This window comes from Chelmon rostratus, chromosome 2, assembly GCF_017976325.1.
Source record: "Chelmon rostratus isolate fCheRos1 chromosome 2, fCheRos1.pri, whole genome shotgun sequence".
Classification (NCBI taxonomy): domain Eukaryota; kingdom Metazoa; phylum Chordata; class Actinopteri; order Chaetodontiformes; family Chaetodontidae; genus Chelmon; species Chelmon rostratus.
Genome location: NC_055659.1, coordinates 27385179 through 27411182, shown reverse-complemented (window position 1 = coordinate 27411182; position 26004 = coordinate 27385179). Strand labels below are relative to the sequence as shown.

General features: G+C 44.1%; 1 protein-coding gene across 3 annotated transcripts in view; it reads right to left on the bottom strand.

Annotated features, from left to right (window-relative positions):
* Window positions 1-246: 246 nt before the first annotated feature.
* LOC121616471 (transcription factor SOX-13-like) overlaps window positions 247-26004 on the bottom strand; it is a 43033-nt gene continuing 17275 nt past the window's right edge. For 2 of the 3 annotated variants that reach the window (XM_041951251.1, XM_041951266.1), the window contains exons 2-14: window positions 18276-18492; window positions 18014-18116; window positions 16387-16473; window positions 15612-15784; window positions 13955-14023; window positions 13703-13817; window positions 10147-10223; window positions 9323-9488; window positions 7747-7877; window positions 4554-4656; window positions 3802-3972; window positions 1665-1881; window positions 247-532 (exon numbers count right to left, since the gene is read on the bottom strand). In XM_041951251.1, coding sequence (XP_041807185.1) covers window positions 247-532; window positions 1665-1881; window positions 3802-3972; window positions 4554-4656; window positions 7747-7877; window positions 9323-9488; window positions 10147-10223; window positions 13703-13817; window positions 13955-14023; window positions 15612-15784; window positions 16387-16473; window positions 18014-18116; window positions 18276-18492 — 1915 coding nt within the window. The remainder of the gene's footprint in view (window positions 533-1664; window positions 1882-3801; window positions 3973-4553; window positions 4657-7746; window positions 7878-9322; window positions 9489-10146; window positions 10224-13702; window positions 13818-13954; window positions 14024-15611; window positions 15785-16386; window positions 16474-18013; window positions 18117-18275; window positions 18493-26004) is intronic. The other variant, XM_041951258.1, reaches the window with a different exon arrangement.

Sequence of the window (26004 nt, the reverse complement as noted above, 5' to 3'; positions counted from 1 at the left end):
TAGCGTGTAGGGTTTCACTGAAAACTAATTTACAAGGGAGTGAGTATGATGTATCACCACATCTCTTCACTGCTGCCTGAGAGAGGGGCAGTTTTCTCTTTCAGTGACAACTCAGTCCCTCCCCGTTTCTCCTGCTCACCCTCCATCCTTCTTCTCTGACTGTCAGTCAACAGGCTACGCTTCCTCCTCAGCTACCCTCCTCTCCCATCGCTCACCACCATTTTTCCTCTCTTCCACCCCCCCCCTTCAGTCTGTCAGGAGCACCAGTTCCCCCTCACTCCTCTCTCCCCCGTCGCTTTCCTCCCCTTCGCTGTAGGGAGGCCGCTCCCTCTCTCTCTCCCTCTCTCTCTCTCTGGGCAGGGAGGTGGGCGTGGCCTGGCCCTCCGCTCGGCGCGGCGCGGGCGGGACCTGCGGCAGGTAGTGCTCCAGTAATGCAGGGTGAAAGGGCATGGTCGCCACCGGGACCGAGCCGGCGCCGCCCGGGTACTGCCCGTCGCTGTGGGGATAGTGGATCTGCTGCGGTTCCGTTTGACTGGAAAGACAGGAAGTGACACGCGTACAATCAGCCTATAGCATGTATTCATTTCAGCTTGTTTCTACCCATACATCAGCTGATATTCAGAGGTCCCGACTGAATCATCAGTACAAATGATTGACAAAATGTTACTCAGTCCAGAAAAGTTAAATACAAAGCGTCCAATCACCACGCTGACACGTCCGACAAAACTGACAAAACACGATTTCACAGGAGAGAAACATTTAAAATAACTGAAACTGGTGGTAATAACACAAACCTTTATGATCCTGACACTATCTGGGAGAGTCCTGTGATTTTGTATTTGACTATGAGAGAGGAAACCAGTTAGCCCAGTTTGCGACTGGTCCTCGGCCTGTGCAGCCCATTCTCCTTTTTCAACATGACAACTATGGCCACCCCGCTGGCTGACTGCCTGTCAGGTTCTGGACTATTCAAAGTGCTTGCCCTCACTAATATTGCAGCAAAATGAAAAGTAAGATTCGTTTCTGCTAAGAAGTCAGTTATCAGAAATGAATCTTAATTTCAGTTTGACATTTAAGTGTTTGTTCCACTTTGATGATAAAAAAAAAAAATCAGACAATCAGTTCTTTCAGCTCAAAAGCAACCGCAAGTGAGGAAAAACAAGCAGTGAAAATGTAATAGTTTTTAAAACATTCCAGTAACTCTAAAAGGAAGCGTTTGAGTAAAGTGATCAGAAATGAAATGTAAGGACGAGTCGCGCGTCCTTGAATTTATACTCTGACATCAGGACTTTGACGTTTCATTTCTCAAAACAGTCAAAAAGAGAAAAGACGTGGTGAGTGTATGTGAGACAAAGAAAGGCAGTGAAACAGAAAAACACTCAAACCCAACCACTGTTAACAGCTCACTCAAACTCCCTCAGCTTAACTAGTTGGAGGAGTTTGAGGGAACAATGGTGAGGGATGCTATTCACCGCCGAGGACAAACCGCAAAACAGCTCAGCTCAATACTCCACTTTTGTTTGTGTCCTCACGAATAAAAACACGCTGTGGGAGCTGCAGGCATGTGGATGTGCAGGGCCAACTCTCGTCAATGCAGCGACTTGTCGCGTTGTCTGTCAGGGACAAACTTCAGCATTATCTCACAGTGGGCCTCTGGTGTCTACCTGTGTGTGTAGGTCGCTCTCTGCTCCTGCCGGCGGCTCTTCATCATGGCCTTGTACTCGCCTACCCTCAGCCTCCGTCCCTCCACAATGCAGGTCCGTTTGGGCCGGGGTTTGTACTTGTAGTCCGGGTAGCGCTCCAGATGCTGCCTGCTCAGCCTCGCCTGCTCTTCGTAGTACGGCTGTTTCTCCTGGTTGGACATGCCCTTCCACCTGGAGCCTGCAGACGACGGCACATTGGCACACAGAGGATGGAGGAAAGAGTCAGTGCTCGGTGCTCATTCTCAGGAGTTTTCATGCAGCACATAGCAGAGCATACTCCAAATGTTTATTTAGCTCAGAGTGTCACTGTTACTTTTGGCTGTAGTCATTTATTGATTTTGTTCATTTTATTTAAGTCTCATTTTTAATCATCATATAACTAGCTATAAGTGTCCTGGTGGCTGAGATCAATTCAAGCCCATCTGTGAACCTTTGTTGCACGTGATGCCCCTCGTTCTACCCCATCTCTGTCTTAACTGTCCAATAATGTCAAAACATTATCTTTCAGACAAACTGTGTCAAAAATATCAATATCAGTAGATAAACTTTAAAATGAGACTGAATATGCTAAACAACAGCCACTGTGGCAGTCACAGAATAATACATATCACTAAAGTGACTGTGGACAGCACAAGCAGTTAAGGGCAAACATGTCTCCAGAGGCCTTTCTCATAACAAAGTAATGAGAAAGGTATTTTGAACTTGGAGAAGTTGGACTCAGGAGTCCAAATTCTCACTGGAACTGGCAGAAATTATACGCTCAGTTTGCTTACATCATGCTGAAGCTCTGCTGTGTTAACTTTTATACTCACCTTCAGCCAAACCAACTTTTGAGTCAGGGAGCAAAGTTTATCCTCTCAAACTGCTTATAACAGTAAGGAGCCACTAAGGGATGATCACAGACACTGGCCAGCTGGTCATGTCAGGAGATGAGACCTGTTAGTTGGAGTTGGCTTGATTATAAATTGATCTTTCCAAATCGAAACCAGTTTTAGTATCAAAATGACAATCCCAAATTCCTTGATGAAATGGGCAGAGAAAGCACATTTCTGGGCATTTGGACCTTTCTTGGCTAAATACCAAGAGTAAAACCTCCATGACGTCCCATCCATGATGTCACTCATTGATTTGTGGTCTGCTGTTTTCAAGCCTTGAGTGTGGCATTACAGCCATCGCCTTGTTGGCTTTTTGGAGACAGAAGAGTCCATACTTGGATCATACTCATCTATTTCAGTCTAAATGGGACCATAATTTACTAAATGAACATCATGCTGTATTGAAGAAGACTTTAAAGTAGTGATTGAGACCATAAACTCATCAGGAAACTGTCTACTGAAGTAATAAATCAAGAGAGAAGCAGGATGAGTTTCTCATAAGCTTACAGGCAATCAAGACTTCTTTTTGCAGCCAGTGCTGTTGCCCCCTGGTGGCCATTAGAGAAAATGCAGGTTTAAGGCACTTCCACGTTGGCTTCACTTTTCAGACCCGAAAGCTCAATCCTCTATTTACACAGTTGATGCCAAGTACAGACTTTGAACTTGTCGGTCCTTGGGCCATGTGAGTATGCTTCTCAAGTACAGACAGGAACAGGCACTGAGGGACGCGGACTGTAGCTGCCTGGTAAAGTTTGGCATGTCGGTGTCTTGTTAAACGTTTGTTACAGGGCCAGTGAAAGGTACATCTTTTACAGGCTAAAAAGTAGTGTAAAAGTAGCACAAGCAGTGAGGAGTCATTGCGTCAGCAAACTCACCCATTAACGTCAGTTACTCAGCAACATTTGGCAAAAGTTTGCAAGCATTTGTTCGCATTAGGCCTCATAAGATGCCTATAGACCTGATCTGGAGGTAGAAATTAGAAATAATATTGTCCATTTAAGTGGAGTAATGGTTTATACATAATTTATGTGTGTGTGTGTAGAATGAAATGTAAATGTTTGGTCCATGGAAAGGGATTCAGTCCAGTATATATGTGTGTGTGTGTGTGTGTGTGTGTGTCTGGTGGGAGAAGCAGGTGGCTCTTCCTGCCCTCACATGTGCCAGGCAGCGTCTCAGAATAGAGCCACGGAGTGAAACCCACCCCTGCCCCGTGCTAGGCTCACCCAGGATCTTGCTGATGGAGGAGTTGTGCATGTCGGGGAAGGCCTGCAGGATCCTCCTGCGCTCATCTTTGGCCCACACCATGAAGGCGTTCATGGGTCTCTTGATGTGGCCTGAGGAGGGAGGGGGCCGGGCCTCAGTGTAGCTGCCGGGGGCCGAGACGGGCAGGGCACCTACAGGAAAGAGGGCTACAGTCAAAGGACTGCAGCAACCTGCTGGGTTTGGAAAATGCTACCCATTCCTCCTTAAACATATCTCTTTTTATTCTTGCCAATAACCTTTTCTGTTACACCCCTATAAATGGTGAATACCTTTACGCTGTTTCTCCATCTGGTTAACAACCTTTACTCATTGAAGGAAAACTTTCTCTTCACCCACAAATATATTTCACATGCAGTTAAATTCACTTTCCCCACCCACATCCTCCATCCTGTGGTCTGCACCAGAAACTTTTGTTCCATTTCTCATTAAAGCTATCACACTTCAAGGAGATGATGATGTATTGTGATACAGCTGAATCCGGAGGTGGTGGTAGAAGTTATTTTTGAATATCTAAATGTCAATCTGATATTCTGATGGGGCAATAATAAAATATTTTTTGATGATAGCCAGTAGGGTATATTGCAATTAAAAAAGAAGCTGTTCCACTGGTCATTAATGGAAAAATAAATCCATTCAACGCATTTGGTAAGCACATTAGCATCAATGAAGATACAACCACCATTGTTAAACAGGCTCCTCCAGGACCACCTACCCTCAGAGTCACTGCTGAGGTGGTCCTCAGTGGACGGCAAGCCGTGTCTGTCACCCCGCTCGGAGTGAGGAATTCTCTCGCTGCGGGGAGACTCTTTATACTCCTGCCAACATAAAAAAGACAAAGACAGATGAAGTCAGACATGCAGTTAAGTCACACAAATATTCACGCTGGAGCACAAAGGGACGATTTGAATTTGGACTGCAGTAAAAAGATGACCCAATGTTCAAGGCGTGTGCTCGAGGCATGCATGTGTCACACAGAGTGCTATTTAAGGTAAAGAAACTGCACGCTCGCCATATCAGCTGCTGTTTAAATGCAGCGCTGTAAATGCAAAGAAAGGAAATGACAACCCTGTGGAGGTGGAAGAATGGTGTTTATTGTTTGAGGGACGAAAGGTGAAGGAGAAAAGGCAGAGCTGGGAATGCAATGGCTCTGAATTTGCAAAACTATCACACCATCAGTGTACGTATCGTCCATTCCCGTGCTGTAAAACATTATTTATTCCCATGCAGTGGAGTGTAATACCAAAATAGGTCAGTCATTAGTATTGGTTAAAGCAGCAGAGGCGAGATGGAGCAGGATAATGGAGCAGAGGAGGAGGAGAGCCACAGAGTACAGTATTACTGTGGACAAAGAGAGAGGGCAGGTGGCTCAGTCAATGCCACACTGAGGCCTTTGTGGTATTGTGAGGCTGCAACAGCTGTTGCTCCAGGACGAGGCTGAGAGCAAAGCTTCAGTCACCTCAAAGAATCAAAACCAAGGACCAGAATAGAAGACAATTTTTACAAGAACCAAAAGAGAAAAGCTGTGTTTCACTGTTGGGTTCCAGATGAAATATGTTGTGATGCTTTCATAGAAATTCAAAACAATTCAGTTTACGCAGATGCAAGGTGAGGTTTCTGAATGTCTGTTGTGCTTCACGTGACCACAGAAGTCATTTGTGGCATTCAAACTCTTTTTCAGACTGTGTTTACAGCATTCATCAGAAGGCAACACCTAAAATACTGAGGTGGAACAATGTGCATCTGTGTGTGGTTACAGCTACTGCAGCTGAGATATTCTTCAGCCGGTTAAATCTCCTGAGAGGCATGAGTCCCTGTAATCCTAAACCTGACTCTGACCCCCAATTAAACCCCTAGATGTCAATCAGAGAAAGAGAGACAGACTCTGAGTGTTTCCTCATCTCCACTTTGTTCAGCTGAGGCTGCTGGAAGTACAAACTCCACCTGTTCATATTCAGGTTTGACAGATTTGTTCCCGGGCTTTGACTGGTTAAATGTGGAAGTAGGAATTTCAGACATAAAATACAAAACATTGCATGTTTTACAGCTTTACTTTTTAAAGCTCTACAGAGCTTTATAGTGAGCCTCAGCTCATTGCTTAGCTGTCTGATTATAACTGTTTTGGTTCACCCTCACCACTCTCATAGTGTCATTTTTGGCTACAGCAGGCAGCTATTGTCAGAGAAAAAGCTCTAAAACCCCTCTGCACACTACCTGCTCAGCACCAAACGGCAGACAGACGCAGCTTGTAACCAGCCGAGCATGTTGCCGCTGAAGAGCCAGATATTTCCTCAGGAGTTGGTGGAGACCAAAAACAGAGCTAACAGAGAGTCGGTATTGGACTTACATCGATCAAAATGAATGCTAATGTTGCTCTATAATGGCTAGATGAGTAAATATGCTGGTGTTTGCTTACAAGTTCACCATATCAACTGAAAAGGTGATGATATGTCAATGTTGTGTGCCCCCAAGTGGCCAAAAAAATCAGAGGTTGCAGGTTTAGGTAAACAGACAGTATAACCAGACATCTAACATACGATGCAGGTGTTTGTTTGCAGATCTAAATAAATATGAAGGCATTAAACTCGGGGTAAAGTCAGCCACAGTGAGCCTTAGCCTTAAAGAGCTTTGGAGCTTAGATTATTTGTGTAACCATTTAAGAAAAAAATAAAATTACAATGACAACCACGCAAATTACTTTTCACACATGCTTGATATTTGCGTGAATCTGGACGTCAGTTCCAGCTAATGCTAAGAGGAAAAATGAGAGGACTTTTAAAAATCAGCTACATGAGCAGTGCAAGTGTTCAAGACCGCACGGAAAAAAGTGTCTCAGGTGAGAGTGGGAGAGCGACAGAGAGACAGCAATTAGCAAGCACAGGGAGTATTTACTCTCTCTCTGTGCATGTTTTATCTTGAGCTGCTGTGGCCTTTGACATAATTGTCATTCAACTCAACTCAGACTTGCTCTGTTGGAGGTGTTACGAAAATGCTGCGGTCAAATCTAGTAAGATTGCTTTTGTGACTTTTATGTAAAAGTGCCTCAGGTGATTCAGACATGAGAGAGACTTGTTTCCTGTAAGTCTCCTGTACTTCTAACAAAAACCAAAACAAAAAAAACTACTCCAGATGGCAAGAGTCGTTCACTCAAATGGCACCCGCCAATAAAACAAGGAGAAGAAGCTGAAGAAGAAGAAGATGGATGAAGGTAAAAGGGATGGAGTATCCTACCTTCCAAAAAGGCTAAAACTTTGCGTTTTATGCCTCACCAATTCGGAGGAGGCTTACCATATGCTGGTCAAAGTCATGCACTAAAATATACCACACAGATTTTAGTGAATCGGGGAAAAGGGATGTGAGCCTGAATGACAAGAGCATGAGCACATCCAACATGATCCACCAGGGCCTGTATTCATACTGTCTCTCCATCCATTTTCATAATCTCAACTGAATCATAATGTGTAAGTGATGTGTTCATATACCTCAAGTTATACATAAGAAAATAAGAATTTCTATGTACCTTAGTGTTTTCATTGATATAATGCAGGGATGTGCACAGCGTCTCACCTGCAGGTATCTGACTCCGACCACCTGACTGTAGTCACTTATTGTAGGAACTAGTTAACTCTTGTTGCTCTGATTTTTTTTAAGCAACTGGTTGCCTGGTGGTGATTTTAGGATTCACTGTGTGTCCTCTTGTGAGGGGTACGTGGGCAGTGGAGAGGGTGCTGGGATGGACCAGGGCAGGGCAGCGGAAAACTTCCCTTATTTTTCCGGTGTTGACAGGTACGCATGAGAAGGCATTTCAATGTAGATTTGCCACCTTGTATGTATAATCTACGTAACACGGTTCAGGTCTGACAGGAACTCGAACCAGAAACCATGTGACTGTGCAGTTTGGAGCTCACCATCTTTCCTCCACCATCTCGCTCTCTCTCCCTGTCTCTCTCCCTCTCTCGCCCTCCGGAGCTGTGGCTCCTCAGGAGCAGCTGGGCATCGTGGATTGCCTGGGTGACCACGTCGCCGTCCCCAAGGAAACCTGGAGGCAAAAACACGGGGCAATGAGGAGGAGGACAAAAATGAGGAGCAAGATGATGAAGACAGAGGAAGGGGCAGCTACCATCTGAAGTCCTCCTCTAGAAACATGACAGACATTAACAGCACTTCTTCTCTCAGCTACAGATGATAATCAGTTTCATATCTTGCTGGGTGGAAATTAAAGAATGTAGTAACTCAGCTAAATTCCAAATGAGTCATCTAAAAGTGTTTAAAACAACATTTTTGCATGTATTTTCACACTTGGTATATAGGTAGTGTTTTATTTCATGGTATTCTTTACTAATGAAAGCCAATATCAATTTGAAATAATGAAAGCAGTGTTCTGGAAGGTATCAGAAATGCTCAGGTTTTCATATCTAAACAGGTCCAAATAGCCTCTGTTTGTTTCTTAACCTAAAGTGATAACCCACAGTTCCTGCTTTGAATACCTGTTGCTGGTGGCTCAATGCTGTGTGTGTCTCCACGGCACAGAGATCATCCGTCAAACACTGTGGGTGGCACTATGTCTTTGAATTTGAGTGTCTGTAGGCTGCACTCCCTTATTTGTCTACTAACTCACACTGGCTATGGATGCTAATGCTAGCTTCCCTTTCTTTTCTTCTGTTTGGAGAGTTAACAAGTAGAAATGTAAAATGCATCCCTCCCTTTGCAGTATGTGACGTTTTCATGGAAAGAGCTACAAGACACCGAAGGCGAAAGCTTTCGGCTGAGTCGGTGATGAGAAACCACAGAACAACACGTTTATCTACAGGACAATGTCACTCCTTTACAATCTAAAAATAAATTTTAACCGTTGCTTTGCAGCGTTCCAGAGGTGGAATCAAAGCGACTGTGGCCAACAGCCCCCCCACAAACAAAAAGATATTTCAAAATGTTCAGATAATTTGAAAGGAATTCGACACATAGCAGCGTTAAAGGTACCCAGTGGAAATCTTTGGAATCAAAGTTATGTTTTACGTCAGTGCTTCTCACTGAAATGCCTTGAGTGTGTCCTTGAGGCCTTTTCAACATGCTGAATGTGCTTCCTTCCTCATAAAACCTTTTCAGAGATGATTTTGGAAGAATTTGAAAGCTTCCATTACTTTGTTGGCAACTTGGCACAAACAGCTTGTTGGTGTGTTACTGCCACCGTCCATCAGTGACGTGTCCAGCATGAGCAGGACTGTGTACCATGACGCCTGCGTATGTGCACCACGATAAAAACGAACTCTTAAAATACAAAGTTTTATAACCATTAAGAGGAAATCTCAAAATAAAAGGAAACAGTTCAACTCTTTCACTGTGACAAATCAGAAACACAGAGGCTCTAATATCACAACTTTGATTCAAGCATCTTAGGGAGTTGTATGGATGTATTTTTTTCCCCTTCTGGGATCACAAATTCCCATTTTCTATCACAGCAGTGCAGCTGTCGGTGCAACTCACTGAGGGCAGATCGAGGCGGACTGTGGGACACTTCTCTATGGAGATCTCTGGGCCTGTAGGCTCCCTGCAGCGCTAGCGATCCCAGCTCCATGCTCTGCGGACTGGGTGTCTTCCCCAGCTCCAGCCCCTTTGGCTTGGAGGTCAGGTTCAAGGGCTGACTGGGTTCCTAAACACACAGTGAGAGCAGATGAGCAGGGGTGGGGCCACTTACACATATTCAGGCTTAACCGCAAAGGGCGAGGGTGTGCATGTATTCCGGTTATGCATGGCACATTTGGCATGTCCGAGCGCATCCGTCACACCTTTGTAGCGTCTCTGGTCTTTTGTCTTCTTCACCTCACCTCATCTTCTCTTCCCTTTTGTTTATTTAAGCTGTGTCGGTCTCCGCTTGAGAAATAGCCGTGCAAACACAGTTCACGCTACATACACACACAGGCAAGAAAACATTCACACACAGCTGTACCACACACATTAAACCTTTGAACAGAGGGTGTGGTGGGTTCACAAAGCTTTCTCAGCCTCCCAAGCACGGGAAAAGTACATTATCTCTTTAATCTGGAGGGCGTCACTTTCATCAATGTCCCTTAATCCACGCACACATACGCTATGCAGTACATGCACGCACTGCACAGTAAACAAACACACTACCATAATCAGAGTTCTCACAGTAATGTTTGCATTCTGGAGATATAATCTGCATAATGGAGGTGCATGCATCAGAAATGTTTGTATTTAAAAGACTTGGGAAATGGGTTTGTTACATTGAGCTCAACAGTTAAATGGCTGACACACAATACATGCAGTATACTGTAGCGATGTTGTACCTGTCGGAAGGAACCACTGCTCCGCTTGACAGGGGTGGGGTGAGGGTTCTGCAGCAGCTGCATGGGATAGTCCACAGCTGTGGAAGGTGTAAAATGTTCTGTATGAAACACATTATCACTGGTTGCAGCTCAGAGTTGATACTACAATATCAGAGAGAGTGAGGTTCAGCATCAGCTGGCTAACAGGAAACAACAGTGATGGTAGCACACAGCTGATTGAAATCATTAATTCAATCAATTGATAATTCTAAGTTAATTCAATGAGTTAATTATACCTTAATTATTAATCTAACTTTTGACTAAATCAGAGAATTAAATACTTGATGAATCAAGATTTTTCAACACTAGAGCAAATGAACCTGTGAATCCAATATTACAAAGCAATGGTGGACTAATACTACCTACGATACAGTATTAAAGCGATATCCACCATGATATACAAAGCATGGCAAAATCTCTTATGGTAGACATGTTTCTATCACGTCATGGTTTATAATAATGCTGCAAAACTCTAATTTATAGTGTATTTATACATACATACAAGTATTCATTCATGTATTTTTATAGTGTGCATTTTCAGTAGCTGTTCTGTGACGCTACCCACTGCAGGGGTCGGGGTCATCACTCCTGAACACTCCTGAACCCCCTGGAATTTTGTTGAATGAGTGCAGCAGCCAAAATTCCTCATTTTAAAGCCAAGTAAATAATCATGATCAGTGATGAATAAGTGTGGTTGATCAACATACTTGCTGACCTCCCGACATTATAGCCCAAATTGGGAAACCAAACCTAACCAGGTTATCTGTCTGGGGATGGTCCACCAGGAAATTTTTAATTTCACTGTTTTCCTGCATTCTAGTGAATTTATGGAGTAAATTTGTTGCAGAAATGTGGAGTTACACATACAGGAGAACAGGGAGCATTGAATCAGGAGAATCTGGAGGATTGGCAAGTAGCTCTACAAGCACTGACATTTTCTGACAAATAAATGAAGGAGGACAACACATTTTTTACAGACAGAGCATCCTGCAGGATCATTTTGTCCAAAAAATAACAACAAAACAAACAAGCTCGATTTTATTAAGCCTAGAAAGGGAGGGAAACAGTTCTTCCTGAGCTATTTTGTTTGGATTGGTCATATTTTTCTCATTGATTACTTCAGAGATGCTGTCAAAAATATTTACTGACAAGACTACAAAGGCACTTCATCTTCTGACATCTTGGCAGCTAAATTAAGCTATTAGCCAATGCTACTGTCCAACAAATAAAAAAAATTTGGTTACATATGCATGATGTACTACTGCGGCATAATGCATTCATTAGATGGTGGATTGTCTAGCCTAACAGTTGGACTTTAAGTAGCCTAAATGAAAAAGCTCTCTTTAGCATGGCTGTTTAGATGCAGGGGAGGTTCTAGGGTCAGTGGAGATTCAGCTTTTCACCCTGAAATCTTTGAATGAGTCAGGGGTCACGTGTCAAACACTAAATACTGAGGTATAAATAAACACTATTATCAATATTCATCTTTTTATTAATTCAGGGACACTTGTGCCTCCTTTAGTACACATTCCCTGGAAACAAACCTCTTCTTAGGAATCTTCACAAAGTTTCAGAGCAACTGAGCCACAGAGCATCCTCGTAACCATAGTAACTGTCTGTCACTCCTGCCTGGGTGCATAGGCTGCGAGAGGAGGGGGACAGGCACTGTGCTGCTCTGTCCCGTGCGTCCGTGTGTCCTCTTTTCACGCAGCAACGCAAACAGCTTCAAAGTTATTTTTCCCTGCGCGAGAAAACATGCGGCGCGGGAGCGCGTGAAAAGCGTCAACTGCGTGAGCCTCACGGTGAACGCGCGGGAGTTGGCAGCGCCGATAGCTCCATCCATATCTTCAAAGAAAAGACGACTTCAAATGTCTGACTATGGATGACCTCTTCCACACAACCCTAATGTCTCTCTACATTTTTCACATTCATCTGTCAAAACATTCTGAAGTACTCTCCCTCTCACTCTCTCTCTCTCTCTCTCACACACACACACACGCATTTCTTGAAATAAAAAAGCAAATGAATGGTTATCCTTAAAGTCCGCCTACAATGTTTTAAAGACTGGCCTTGTGTCTTTTAGGTTTGAAAAGATAGAGAAGACAAGGTCAGCCATGAGCACAGCTTTTAAGACTTGTGAAAGCAAGCCTGAACAAAGCCGTGGCTTTCTAAGCTGTGCCCTCTATAGCCTGCTAACTGTACAAGCATAAGTGTGTGAAAGGTACTATCAGCCGCATTGTTCAGCTGAAGTCTACATTTGTATCTCTTGTATATCTTTCCATTTTCTATAAAGTAGGTATTGAATTGTGCAAAAGTGCATAAGAAGATGTTTCCGCATTGCAGAAAATTTCTGGCCTTCAAAGCATACAGGCATTGTCAGGCAAGCTGAGTGTTCATTCTTCCTTTGGAATGTAAGAATAGACTATTAAAGGACTGACAAAACCCCAGAGAGGAACCTTAGAGGACTATCAAAAGATTAGAGAGATAAACAAAGACAGACTTAACAGAAGGCAGGACATTGCTGAGATCATTACAGTTACTTCATCCAATTTCAGGTGCCAGCAGAGATGTGGATTATGGTCCGGCCTTGTTGACACTTTTTGTCCACTGTGAAAACTTTTCTCCAACTAAAATACGGTCGTGTTTAAATAGACAACACTGCCTGAAAAATGCAGCCCGCTCATTCATTTCAATGAGGACAGCCTTCTGACAGAGAGGGCTCCGGCAAAAGAAAGAAAAAAAAAAGCCAACAACAAGTTTGAAGTTCATCCGTGCACAAGTTTACATTATCTTGCAATGTGAACTGCAGTAATTCTACTCTTTACCTTGTGTGTGTTTGTGTATGTTATTAATATTTTATCTTCTGTGATTCTCAGTTGGTTTTTAATGCATGTTTTCTGAAGGAAGAAACAAGGCCGATCTCAATAGCATGGACGCAGTGCAGCAGCCAGTGTTACCATGCAGGTTATATTCACAGAAGGAATGCATTTGACTAATAACTGATGCAAAGTGAATACAGCAACGAATTCCAGCACTAAATTTGTGGCGATAAATATCAGATCTGTGTTGAGTGACAAATTAATACATTAAACAAACACCAAATCTCATGTTTTATACGTGGTTTTCCATCATTTGAGGTTGGACTCATTCAATCACTTCTTCTTGTTGCGCCCTCTTCTTCTGCAATGGTTTAATGGCCCTGACTGGGGAATGAGCCCCACCAACTGTTTATCTCGATGTTTATATTGGTTCAGATTTGGGTTACATTTGCATGTAAACCTGGCTTCATTAAGACCATTTAGCTGAACTGCCAGTTGTGTGTCATAGTGCAGTTTTTTTTTTTTTTTGTGGACTAAATTCATGTTAACAGCACACATTGCATTGGAGTAAGAACCTGAAATCCCATTTTCTAATCAAGAATTGGTCTTGAATCAAGAATCGATTCTGAATAAAACCGTGACAGTAAGAGTCGAAATTGAATCGTGATAGTTTCAAACGTTCAGACATGATGACTGACCTGGCTTGCAGGGGATTGGTTGAAGTGGCAAAGTCATCTGGGGGTCAGAGGTGACCGAGAGGGGCTGGGTGTTGGGGTGGAAAGCCGGAATCATCACATAGGGCATGTTCACCTGCTGGGACGAGGCAGGACAAACACACCTTACATAAACGTTCTCGCCTCATTTGTCTGAAACACAGATTTCTGATCTGATCATTTCTAATCATCATCCATGTATGTGAAGACTTGTGGAAGGTCTTGAGAGGAGCTGACCTGGATCTGCTGCTGAAGGAGGTTGATCTTGTGCTGCTGCTGTATCAGCTGCTGCTGCTGCTTGGCGATCTGAGACACAAGACATGTTCATTCTCACACGGGTCATGTTTGTATGTGGCAGACAGACACAAGCGCACACAGTGGAGGCAACCATGATCTGAGCTTCATTCAATCACGGCAGAACGTATAAATCTTATTCTCTATGTCACACAGTAAACAGAAAATCTGATAATCAATATATAGTACATTCATACTGAAAACCTGACAATTGAAATGTGCTGTGAAACGCCTGCATGTTGTAGTTTTGATGTGTACTATATATTAGGATCATTAAGTTCCCCTAGTTAAAGAATATTCATGACAAGAAACTGCGTTAAGCTAAAAAACACTGCAATGAACCTGAACTGCACCAGAAATCACACATCTGTCTTGTAAAATTCAGTTTATTAAACCCGCCTGAAGTCAAGATTAAGTACAAAATGCTGAACTGTTGAGCCACAAATCTGACGTGAGAGATCTCTCAGGGTGAAACTTCTCTGTCGGGCTGCGACCGACCTTCTACTGTTAGCATTCTAAGTGGAGGAACACAGCATCGTTTTTAGGAAGTGAGGAACTTTACCTGCATTTCAACTGCAGGAACCTGGTTCTAGTTTTGGATCCTTGACTTTAGTTGCCACCTGACAAAAAGCTTCTGTGGCTTTTTTGGAGGGGACTTTTCTGATGGCCTGGGAACTCTTTGGGTAAACCTTTAAAGGGGAACTCCACCAGTTTCACAGATCAAAGTCTGTTTAAAGGTCTTGTGGAACTCTTCAGAATAAAAAAAAATGTAAAAGCCTTTTGTAGCTTCAGAAGGAGCTTCACAAAGTCTGATAAATTGCCTCAAGTGATGTCACTTGAGTCAGTGTTGGGGGGGCTCTGGGGATGTGGAGTTAGAAAGGAGTGACCTCTGTACCCACCACTAGCATAACACACCTGACTGAAGTGTCAGCGACTGATTTGCATTGTGGGTCATGTGGGCACCAGATTTTACAGAACAATGTGTGGAATAAAAAAAGACAATATTTCTCATTCAGCGTATCAATTTTGATCCTACTATTAAAACTCTCATCGTGAGACGTTAAAAGAAGAGCAATGCTAAATAGGTGGAGTGCTATATTAAATCCTGAGTGAGTTGACTGGTCAAATGCAAGCCTCCAGGCTGCTACAACACGTGTCCAGCACCATTCATACTGCAAGCAAGCACGAGTATCACTATTAGGAAGATGGATGGCAATTCATTCTAATGTTACTGACTGTAAATGTCATAAAAGTTTTCAAATTATGTCAAGTTTCTATTTTGTCTGAAAAAGGGAGCGATAAGGCGATAAGGAGGAGGCGTGTGAGTGACAGAACAACAGAACAGTTACAAGTTAAATAATAAAGTGATTTGTTTCTACCGTATAATATACATTTACAAAATCTGACATCTACAGACCCTCGCTCTGCTTCTCTGACAGATGTCTCGTCTTTCTGGTGTTATAGCTTTCATATTGTTTTCAACAGGGAATGCAGACACAGAAAGCTTTTTTGAAGCTGCATCATGTGAGTATGTTTTGATACGAATGGCGGCAGACGCGAGGATTCAGGTGCGGAGCGAGCGGACCCCTCTGAGCGGTACCTGTTCCTGCTGTTGTCGAGCCAGCTCCATCTGCTGCTGCTGCTTCTCCAGCAGCAGGGCGGCCATGTTCCTCTGCTCGGAGTGGGCTCCCAGTAGCTGCTCCCTCAGACCGCTCAGCTGGTTGATCATCATCAACAGCTGGAGCTCCTTCTCTGCCAGAGACTCTGGGGTACCTGGAGGGGGTCAGACTGCTTGAGCACTGTGTCATGATCGGCGTTGATGGTAAAGGGTCTGCCTGTATCTGACAGCTAACTATGAGCTACATTACATTACAGAGACTCCAAATGAATGATAACGTTGTTCTGTAACTGCTGGATGTGTAAATAAGCAACTGTTTGCTAACAAGCTCACCATAGAAATGGAAAAGGTGAAGATTTTTCATGTCTACATCTACATACTGGCTACATTTCTTTTTTAACTCATCATCATCTCATTATACACATATGGTTCATTGTGTTCTTTGGGTTTAAACATTCCTACATTATTCAGTAAAACTATTTGGGTTCTTGCTCATTTTCACAGGATAAAACTATTAAATTGTGTGTTGTCATCATTTGCTAAAACTACAAGTAAGGTCAACAACTACACAGTGACACCATAGAAATGTGTCACTGGTGTTACATAACATTTTTCAGTTGATAAAGAAACTAATGATCATGGCGAATGAAAAAATACAGCAGATATTTGCACAGTGTCTTCAGCAATGTGTTGTAAATAATGTTTTATAAGTGGTGTATAAATGGTACAAAGGTGTTGGTAGTGTCTGAGAGCTGACCTTTCAGTGGTCCTGCCCCCACTGTGCTTTTATCCAGAAGTTTCTCCTTCCAGTCAGCATTCAGCAGCTTCTCAATGGTAGGCATTACTGTTAACAGGACACAACAGGTAATCAGCAGAACCTCACCGGGCTGCACTAGATGGCATGAAAAATATTTTCTGTCAAATAAAATCCATCTGACACCAAACTACTTTCTCAGCCTCTCCTCTGCCTTCCTAATGGCATTGATTGAAGAAGACGTTTGAGGTGCCGAAGGGCAGAGGTTGTTTGTGCGTCTGGGAGAAGTTTTGAGTGTTTGAGTGGATCGATATTTGGACAGAGAACAATCCAAGGTCAGCTAGTGGAGAGAACTTGAGAAAAATTTAAGGCGAAGAGTGCAGGCTGGTGAAAGACTTGAGGGCAGGGAGAGTCTCGGGAGCGGCTCGGAGAGCAGCCTTTTACTCCGCATGTGAGGGCTTGAACAAAATCAGACAAAAAAGCACCCCGATCCCCCCGAACCCATTCAGGAACCAAAACAACACCCTCGCTTCGCTAGACAAACCGTCACTTCTATGCATCGATTTTCAGCAGACTCCATTGTTTAATGCTGAATGGCAGCAGAATGCAGTGCACTTAAACACATGAGATATAGAGCCGTCCAAGTCTGGTCAGTGAGAAAATTGTATGGACGTGCATATACGTGAGTAAGAAAGACTCCTATAGAGGGAAATGAAACAGGGGCACAAAGGAGACAGCACTGGAGGTGGAGGAGGCACAAATGATTCAAAACCAACATGGAGGTGAATCGTGAGGACTTGCTGAGGTGAATTTAGTGCAGATCCAAACACCAGTCAGTGCACAGTGTATAGAAACGCCCTGTTCTACAGCATTAAAAGTGCATAAACCGCTGCTTTCATTCATTTGATCATATCTTAGCATATCAAATATTACAGCGGCTATATGCACAGTGGGAAAATGTCTAACTATGGCGTCCCCCGTCGGTAGTGCCCTCACTGATTCACTGCTTGTTAGAAACCAACATTTGCTAATTAGCACTAAACACAAAGTCCAGCTGAAGTTTTGCAGGTTTGGCCATAAACCCAAGTCTTGGGCAAATTGAATTTTGATCCGACGTCGGTGCTACAAAAGTTAGGGCATCACCAAAGTCATTCAAATTTTTTCTCTACAGGAAGCGGGAATACCTGTAGCAATTTGCATGGTAATCCATCGCTAGCTGCCGCGATATTTTACTCAAAACCAAGAATGTCAACCCACTGGGGGCATGAGAGGAAAAGTGATTAGAATTCACCCTGTGGGGACCATGAATGTCCAACTTTTAGAGCACTTCATTGTAGTGGTGGATTGACCAACCAGATGACATGGTCATCCCTAGAGCCACGCCGTTAGCGTGTCTACAAACAAGACCAAAGATGTAGTAAAACATACTTATCCTTCAGTATCGAACATTTTTCCTAGCTCTGGAAAAAGCTACTAAAACCTGTTGTGTTAAGAAGTTTTCTACAAAGTGCACGCCATGAGATTGGACAGCTTCCATCTGAGTATGATTACTTGGCAGCACTATCAACACCAGTCCCGACACTGCAGAGCAGAAAGTGACTGAAGGACCGTTTTGAGAGTTAAGACAGACCTTCCTTGAAGTTGGACTGTCCCTCTGGTCTATCATGTGTCCTGGCCTCCTTCAGTCCCAGGGGGCTTTGTCTGTGAGGCAGCTCTTTACCTGGAGAGCCCTCCTGTCAGGACACAGAAAGAGACCATCAACTAACAAAGCATCTGAGCAGGATAAGGAAACGTACGTGTTTTACTTTGACGGATCTGTCTCTGACACTTCTTACATTCCTAAAACGCCTGCCGACAACCTCGCTCTGTCATGCCGACTGTAATATCCTTACCAAAGGGGAGCAGGAGAGCGGTGGGGTCAACTGGCGGGCCTCCAGTGGATGATTTCCTGACCAATCACGGGAGGGCGACGTCTTAGGGGGTTCAGCAGTCGTAATGACTCCTCCTCCTCCACTGGACTCGTCCTGCTCTACTTTGACACCAACACCTGCCATGCTCACATCCACGCCGGAGAGGAGGTGCAGCGCTGGAGGACTGGGCTCAACCATGCTGAAAGACAGACACAACCCATAAAACTAGGTGTCATTTTAGTGTGGTGAGGTTCGGGCACCTGTCATGGCAGTTTTTATTTGGTAGCTGAGATCATTACAGCACAGAGCAGAGCTCAAGATAACATCAGAAAGCAAAAACTAAGATTCATACATGTCAAGGTCATAGGTGCATGAGTTCATCTCCATATCTGTCTGTTTCAGCTCTGCCTACTTTGTGTGAGATGAGGAACTTAAAACAGTTAAAGTTAAAACTTTTGGAAAAGAGCTGGTTGACTCAGTGGGCCTGACGAAATGGTGCTACAGTCATGCTAGCAGCTCTGTGAGGCTGTATTTAGGAACAGTAGCTAAATGTTTTCAGTATACTAATATAGTCAGAATGCTAATGTGCTGGTGTTTGGCAGGCACAGTGTTTACCAAGGTCACCATCTTAGCTTAGTGCTGGCGTGCTGATTAGCACTAGAGACAATTTATAGCTGAGCCTGAGGTGAATATCATTAGTTTTGCAGGTATTTCATCATAAACAAAAGTATTGGACAAGCTGCAATTTGCTCCAGCATTTGAGTTTGATCCGGCACATAGACAAAAGTCCTATGGGGACATTCTTTGACACTAAACCAATGTCAAAGCTCATGGTGAAGCAAGAAGAAAGGTTAGTAAGTTAGTAAGGTTCATCATCCAGGGAGCATGAATGTCTTTACAAAATTTCATAGTACCCCATCTGATAGCAGTTGAACAAAGGACCAACCAACTGACAGATCGACATTGCCAGCCTGCTAGCATGGCTAAAACCTGCTGTAAATCTACTGTAAGCCATGTATGCCATCAACAGGTTCATGAGGAGGTTTCCATGAGGCCCTGAGCAAAATGAAGAACACTGTAAATTTTCAAATATTAATTATTTGAAAGTGTTGTATTAAAACACTTCCTATGGACATGGGCAGCATGAATAATAAATGCTGACCCTTAATAAAGGCCAGGTGAAAAATACTGAGGCGGGTGGAGAAACACGTACTATTACAACTCCCATGGTAAATGTAGCTGTGTTGCTTAATTCAACTCAGTTTTCTTTTGACCAGTGTTAAACTGCCAAAACTAAAACCCAACACTTCCTGCTGATGTTTAACTAGCCTTCCTGGAAAGGGAGGGATCTGACCTTTGAGCTACTAGAAGGCTGTGAAAAAATGAAAAAAATAAATGAAATGTTGAATTTCATTAACAGCGAAGACACAACAAAGTACAGGCAACAGGGAGTGTTTGAAACAGTAGACATATCTTTAATATGAGTTCATTTAATTTCTCTGCGGTTAGTAATATTTGTCCACTATTTAAGAATTTACTATAGTTAAACTTCTGTAATGTAATACTGTACATGTACAATTTGCCTCACAGTGGATGTCATGTTGAGGTGATGCACATCAGTTTATGAAAATATGGCCCAAAACCTCTTCACACGGGGGGTCCTGGTGTCTGATGCATGCCTGTCAGGGACTGTTTCATTCACAATTGAGAACCACTGTTTTGGGTCACTGTTGAAATTCAAGGTCAGGGGTTAGGTGGTGGGTGTGTTACCACCACTGAAAGTCACAACCGGGTTATTATCAAAGCACGTGTGTGTGTGAATGTGTGTGTGTGTGTGTCAGAGAGAAAGAGTGACTAATTGGAGGTTATAGGAGAGGGAGAAAATGATAGAAAAGAAGGACAGGTTGAGTGAGAGAGGTTCGAACCACAGTGAACTTGAACATATCCACTCTGGCTTGTGTGTGAATGTGTGTGAATGTGTGTGTGCGTGTGTGTGTGTGTTATTTCCCAGCTCTGCAGCAGGAGGAAAGAAAAACACAGCAGACAGCAGAACAAAACAAACAGAACACACAAGGGCAAAAAGTGCACATATATATTAAGAGGCAGAAAAAAAGCCATTGTTGGAGCCGGGGAACAAAGGAAGCCAGGACAATGGGGGAGAGGCTGACAAAAGCCGCCGGCCGCAGGAAACAGGCCGGATAACAATGCCAGCGGAATGTGCCGACCAACTCGGGAACGCAGCAAAAAAATGCGGAGCGCCACCGTTCTGCGGAAAGCATAATAATGATTAGAGCCCCCCCCCCCCCCCCCTCCACTTCACCCAGCTCTCCCAGCCCGCATACTGTGATTCTGAACAAAGGCACCTGTCTGCCAGGGCCCAAGGCTCCAAACCTTAGTGATGTATATGCATGTGTAAGTGAGTGTGTTAAAGCTGCAGCAGTAAAACAGAGTTAGAAATCGCGAAGCGAGGCTAGTAAAGGCCACCTCATCATCTACAAACTGCGATGCAGCGCAGCCACTGTGGTCATGTGGTCGCTGCTGGATTTCTTCACCACACAGGAAGCGAGGAATCTATGGTGCAGGTGGTGCAACACAAAAGCATCTTCAAAGCAAGAGTGATAAGAGCTCTGGCAGAGATATTTGGACTGAACCACCAGCAAGTCACACACACGATTTTTACCTGGCCTGCTGCTCTCTTGTAAAGGCGTGTTTGCATTGATTCTTCTTGCCTTTAGCTGTCACAATGCTGCATGCCTTGGTATTTACAGACATTAACTCTCAGTGATATAGCCCACCGCCAGGAATCCCCTCACCGGCGTGCACATACATGTCAATCCTGCCCACTTGCTTGTAGAGCACATGATACAAACAAAACATGGACCCACCCATCAAAACATCACTCCGTAGTGCCACTATTGGTCAAAAGCTCCACAGGTTTTTGCTTAAAAGTTTCCCCCCTAAGTAAACTCCCTCAACTGCTTCAACTGCTTCAACAGCTACAACTACTACATCAGACGCTTCAAGTATCAGTATTACTATGTATGTATTTATCACTATTTTTCTTTCCCAGAAGAAAAAAGGTCTGCTGGAAAAGCCAAACACGATTCAGGATGAACAGGAACACATTTTCTACATACCCATGTCATGGTTTTCAATATATAAAACCATGTATGAGACGACTGAGACTTTTTTACCGTATGTGAGCATTTCAATTTTAATTTTACTTTTTTCCGCAGACGTTACTGTAGATTCAGTAATTTCACCATCTGCCTGGGACAGCCAAATACAGCTGGGCGACATGGCTGAAATCAATACCGAAATATTCATGTGAATCAATATACAGGACTAAATGGCATATATATAAAATAATCCATTGATTGTTTAATGAAATCTTCATTACATCAGAAACATAGAAAATCCAAACTCACAGCCAGGATGAAGCTGATCCACGTAATTTTTTAATCAGCTTTTACTTTTACTCATTCCTGACCACTTCTTACTTTCTTCCCTTTGTCTTTTGCCGGATAAACCAGGTGTGCAGCGCAACTTTACCTGTAAGAACCAGCTTCATGCTTCATGGAGTTTGGCAAGGTGCTCACCTACAACCAAGGCAACATGGGAGAAAATACCCCCCAATAAACCGCCAGCGTTCTGCCAAACCCATAATACTATTGTTGCTGCATTTCAAGACAAAGCCAGCAGCCTGCCCGGCTTTAAACCTGTGTAAACTGTGTGTTGTTTGTATACCTCTGTGTGTTTGTGTGTGCGAATTCAAACTCTGAATCATAATAAAACCATTTCACACAGCTGATGGTAACTAGAAAGCCCTGTAGCACATTAAATACAGCAGGAACAACAGCACTCAGACTCATTTGACTCCATCTGCTTGACTACTGACTTTGAACACAATGTCACACTCAGTTCTGCATGTGTGTGTGTGTGTGTGGGCCAAAATTTTGTTTTTAGGTCAAAAATTGAGATTTCCTGAACAAAAAAAAAATCTATGTTTGCTCCTTTTGTTTCCCATGATCTACACGCAGTGATACTTCTCAGGTAAGTATTGCACTAAAATATCAGCTAACAACGAGTTTATAAACCCACAAGGATCTGATCAGCCTAAACCTGTCTGATTGCTATTTTCAGGTGTGGTGTGTGGTTTTGCTGAGCACTGGGAGGGAATGAGGACGGAGGGATGCAGATGGAGAGGTTTGGAAGTTGTTTAGCCAACGCCGCAGCAGCCGTTGTCAGTATCAGCGTGGGGTTGATTGTGCGGCGCGGGGAGGGTCGGCAGTGGCAACACACCGAGGTTTGTCCCACGGTGGAAGCTATTCCTGGGCCTCCCCTCCACGTTCCACAGAGACTGAACCGTGGAGCTGCCACAGGTGGCTTTCACACGCCTCTGCACAGACTGGTGTGTGTGTGTGTGTGTGTGTGTGTGTGTGTGTGTGTGTGTGTGTGTCACCCACTGCAGAGGTATGCACAGAATCTCAGGGACCCATTGAGGCGTTGACAGCGAGGAATGCGTCAAGGTGTGTGTGTGTGTTTTACATGCACAAAGGTTTTGTTTTCTTAAACAATACGTTTAGCGTCTTACCCCAAACAATACGAACCAGTCAAGGTTATCGCTTCCCCCCACATCAGTCTCATCTACTTAAACACACACTCAGCCTCTCTGTGGCATGACTGCACCCATGTGGAAGCTGACCTTGTGTGCGCATGTAAGTAGTGTGTGCGTTGAATGACTTGAATAGCATTGCCTTCCTACGAGGCTATCTGATTGAGGCCTGTTTTCCGACCACCAGCAGTGTTGTTCAGCTTTTATAGGCGCTCACCACATGTTGCAAGGAAATCACAATAAAACAGACCCCAGAGCAGCTGTTGAGGTAGAATAAACTGACCGAAACCTACTGTTAGAGACTTCTGCACCACTTTTCTCACATTAAATATATATATAACTGAGCAGATTACTGACTATCGTGGTGAGTTCAGCTCAGACAGGGAATAAACCGCCCAAGCAGGTGAGACTGTTTTTTCAGTGCAAATCAGTGATGTGATCTGCACCATCAGACCATGAACAAACTGACTCCTATTTCTAGGAAATGTCTAAAAGACAGCAAATATGCAGTGGAAACAAATGCAGTCATAACAGTTGGTCTGTCACGGACTAACTGACTGACTGGTACTGTCAAGTCATTGCTGAACTGCACTTGAAGCTGCGCTTGTCACTATTTTTTTTATTAAGAATGGCTCAAACAACTGTGTGATGTGAGAGGAACTAATTGTAGTGTCAAACAGGTAATTATCAGCCACCTCTCCAGTTCTCCTAAGCTCTAATTAGCCTTTTAGCCTCTTTTAGCTTGTTGTTTTGGTTGTCAGGCCCACAAACTGCACACTGAGGGGTGGGCGGGGTTGCAGCACGCGGTAGTTGCAGAACAAGCCTGGGTTACGCTACGTAACCAACGTTCACTCGGTTTAAGCAGCACTACACCGCAATGCGCTCACCTGTTCATCTCACGTCGCAGCGTTTTGGTGAGAGGATTGTTTGGGCAGCGTGTCAGCTTGACAGTCGAGGTGAAAGCGTGTCACATGCCAAGAGCATGAGAGGTGGCAACCACAATGAAGACCAGAGGAGCGAAATATTGTGAATAAATTGAGCGCACGTGAGTGACAGAGAGAAGGTTTCTGTTTTGATATCTGTCAATAAGACTTTCTGGTTTCCAAGAACTTTGTATTAGTCGTTCTCTGTGGGGAAATCTTGCGGACTAAACCCAGCCAAAGAGTTTTTGAAAATAAAAACCAAAACTGTAAGCATGGTTAGATAAAGCTAGAGGAAGAGGGAAAGGTTTGCGTGTGTGTGTGTGTGTGTGTGTGTGTGTGATTTGGGTGAACTGAGCCTTTACAAGAAGTCCATTGTGGCTCACTGTCAGTTTGACCACGGTAATGGCTGTGCTGTTACAGAGCTACACTTGTCCTGTCCCCCGCTGTGAACTGAATGCTCCTGTTGCAGCAGAGAGCGAGGCGATGGAGGATGACAGTGGATGGGGGGAACATGCCTCTGCCTTCAGATAGAAATCAGCTCCTCTCCTTTGAGCGCTGACAACACTGAAACACTACACTTCCCACGACACAAGAATCACTTCACACAAAACCTTCAGTTACCCAACAAGTTGTAACACGTAAAGCCTAACATTTCCCCCCCGGGGAATTGGCAATGCAAATCCCTTCTGTTGTTCTCCTTCTCTTTTCTTTTCTCTTCTTCCTTTGTTCCCTTATTCTTTCTCTCAGTGTTTTTCTCCCCCCTCCCAACAGGAGCAGCTTGTTGGCTCTATATCGTCCTTGTCACTTTCCAAATAGCGCCTGAGGCAGAATAGCAGAGAGTGCACAATGGACGTAGAGAGAGTGCCAGGAGCCAGTCTCAGCAGTTGAGAGCAGCAGGATAAAGTGTTAGACATCTAAAGAGGTTTAGTCGGTGATAAACAAATAAAGACGTTCTCATTGTCAACCCTGAGACTGACAGCTGTAATGGCAGAAGGTTCCCTGCAGGAACGTATCAAAGACATAAAATCTCAACACATCTCAGTCAGCTGGCCCAAGCACAGTCAGTCAAAACAAAAAAAAACAAAAAAACACGCAATTAAATGATCTCAAACGCAGATCTTTGCATATTTCCACAGCCGGCTCCATCACACTCGAGGAACACTTACAGAAAAATTTCTCACAGGTTGTCCAGCCGTCGATCGCATTTTGTGACAGCGCTCTCACAGTAAGTTTCCAACCTGCTGCGCAGTCGTGTTACGACAAGCGTGAACCGACGCATAAACAAATGTTTGGGGAAATGTTTCACAGTTAGCAGTATTTGCTTAGGGATGATAAAATAATCCAGCGCTCCGTGCCAGCTAGCGCCTGCCTGCCCACAGGGCCTGGCTCGGGCTGTTCGCGGCGAGAGCCTCCAGCAAACTGAAACATCACTGAGAGACGCCGCAGCTCAGCTTTTTCTCTTTTTTTTCTTTGTAAATCCACCCGTGACTCATCTGGGTTCTCCTCACCTGCATCCTCTCCTCTGATTGCACATCAGTGAGGGATGTAGCCCTGCTTGGAGTCGGAGACAAGTAAGCCGTGTCATTTTTCCGAAAACTCAGAGGCGAGTTAAACTTTGTGCAGAGCTGCTGCCACAACATGTCAGTCAAGAGAGAAAAAAAGATCTAAATGTCTAAAAAGCTACATCCTGAACACCGCCATCCCTCCATCTAGCCTGCAGTCGTCTGTACTGACCTGGTGGGGAAGAGTGGATGTGAGGAGATCCAACAGCGCTCCCTGACTTGAACAGAGCAGCAGACACAAGTCATGGTGACTGGCTCTCTCTCACCAGTAACGCCTGTCTTTCCTACGCTTCGGTTACCGCTGACCCCCCTCCCCTAGCCCGTCCTCACCCCACCTCCCCTCCTCTCCCTCTCCTCTCAAGAGGGGAAGTACAAAGAGCCTCTTCAAATCCCACCGTACAGGGGCTTCATTTGCATAATTAGCGCGCTGCTGCAGGTAACCGTCGCTGCAGCCCCGACCTGCACGATACCGATCGGACATCAGCGCATCGACAGGTGCGACAGTGTTTCTAACAAGTCTGCTTGATCGTTATGGTTCCTGGACATGTGCGTGGGAAAAAAGGTGAGGCTAGAGGAAGGACGGGGCCGTGGTGTGCAGGCCAGGAAATCAA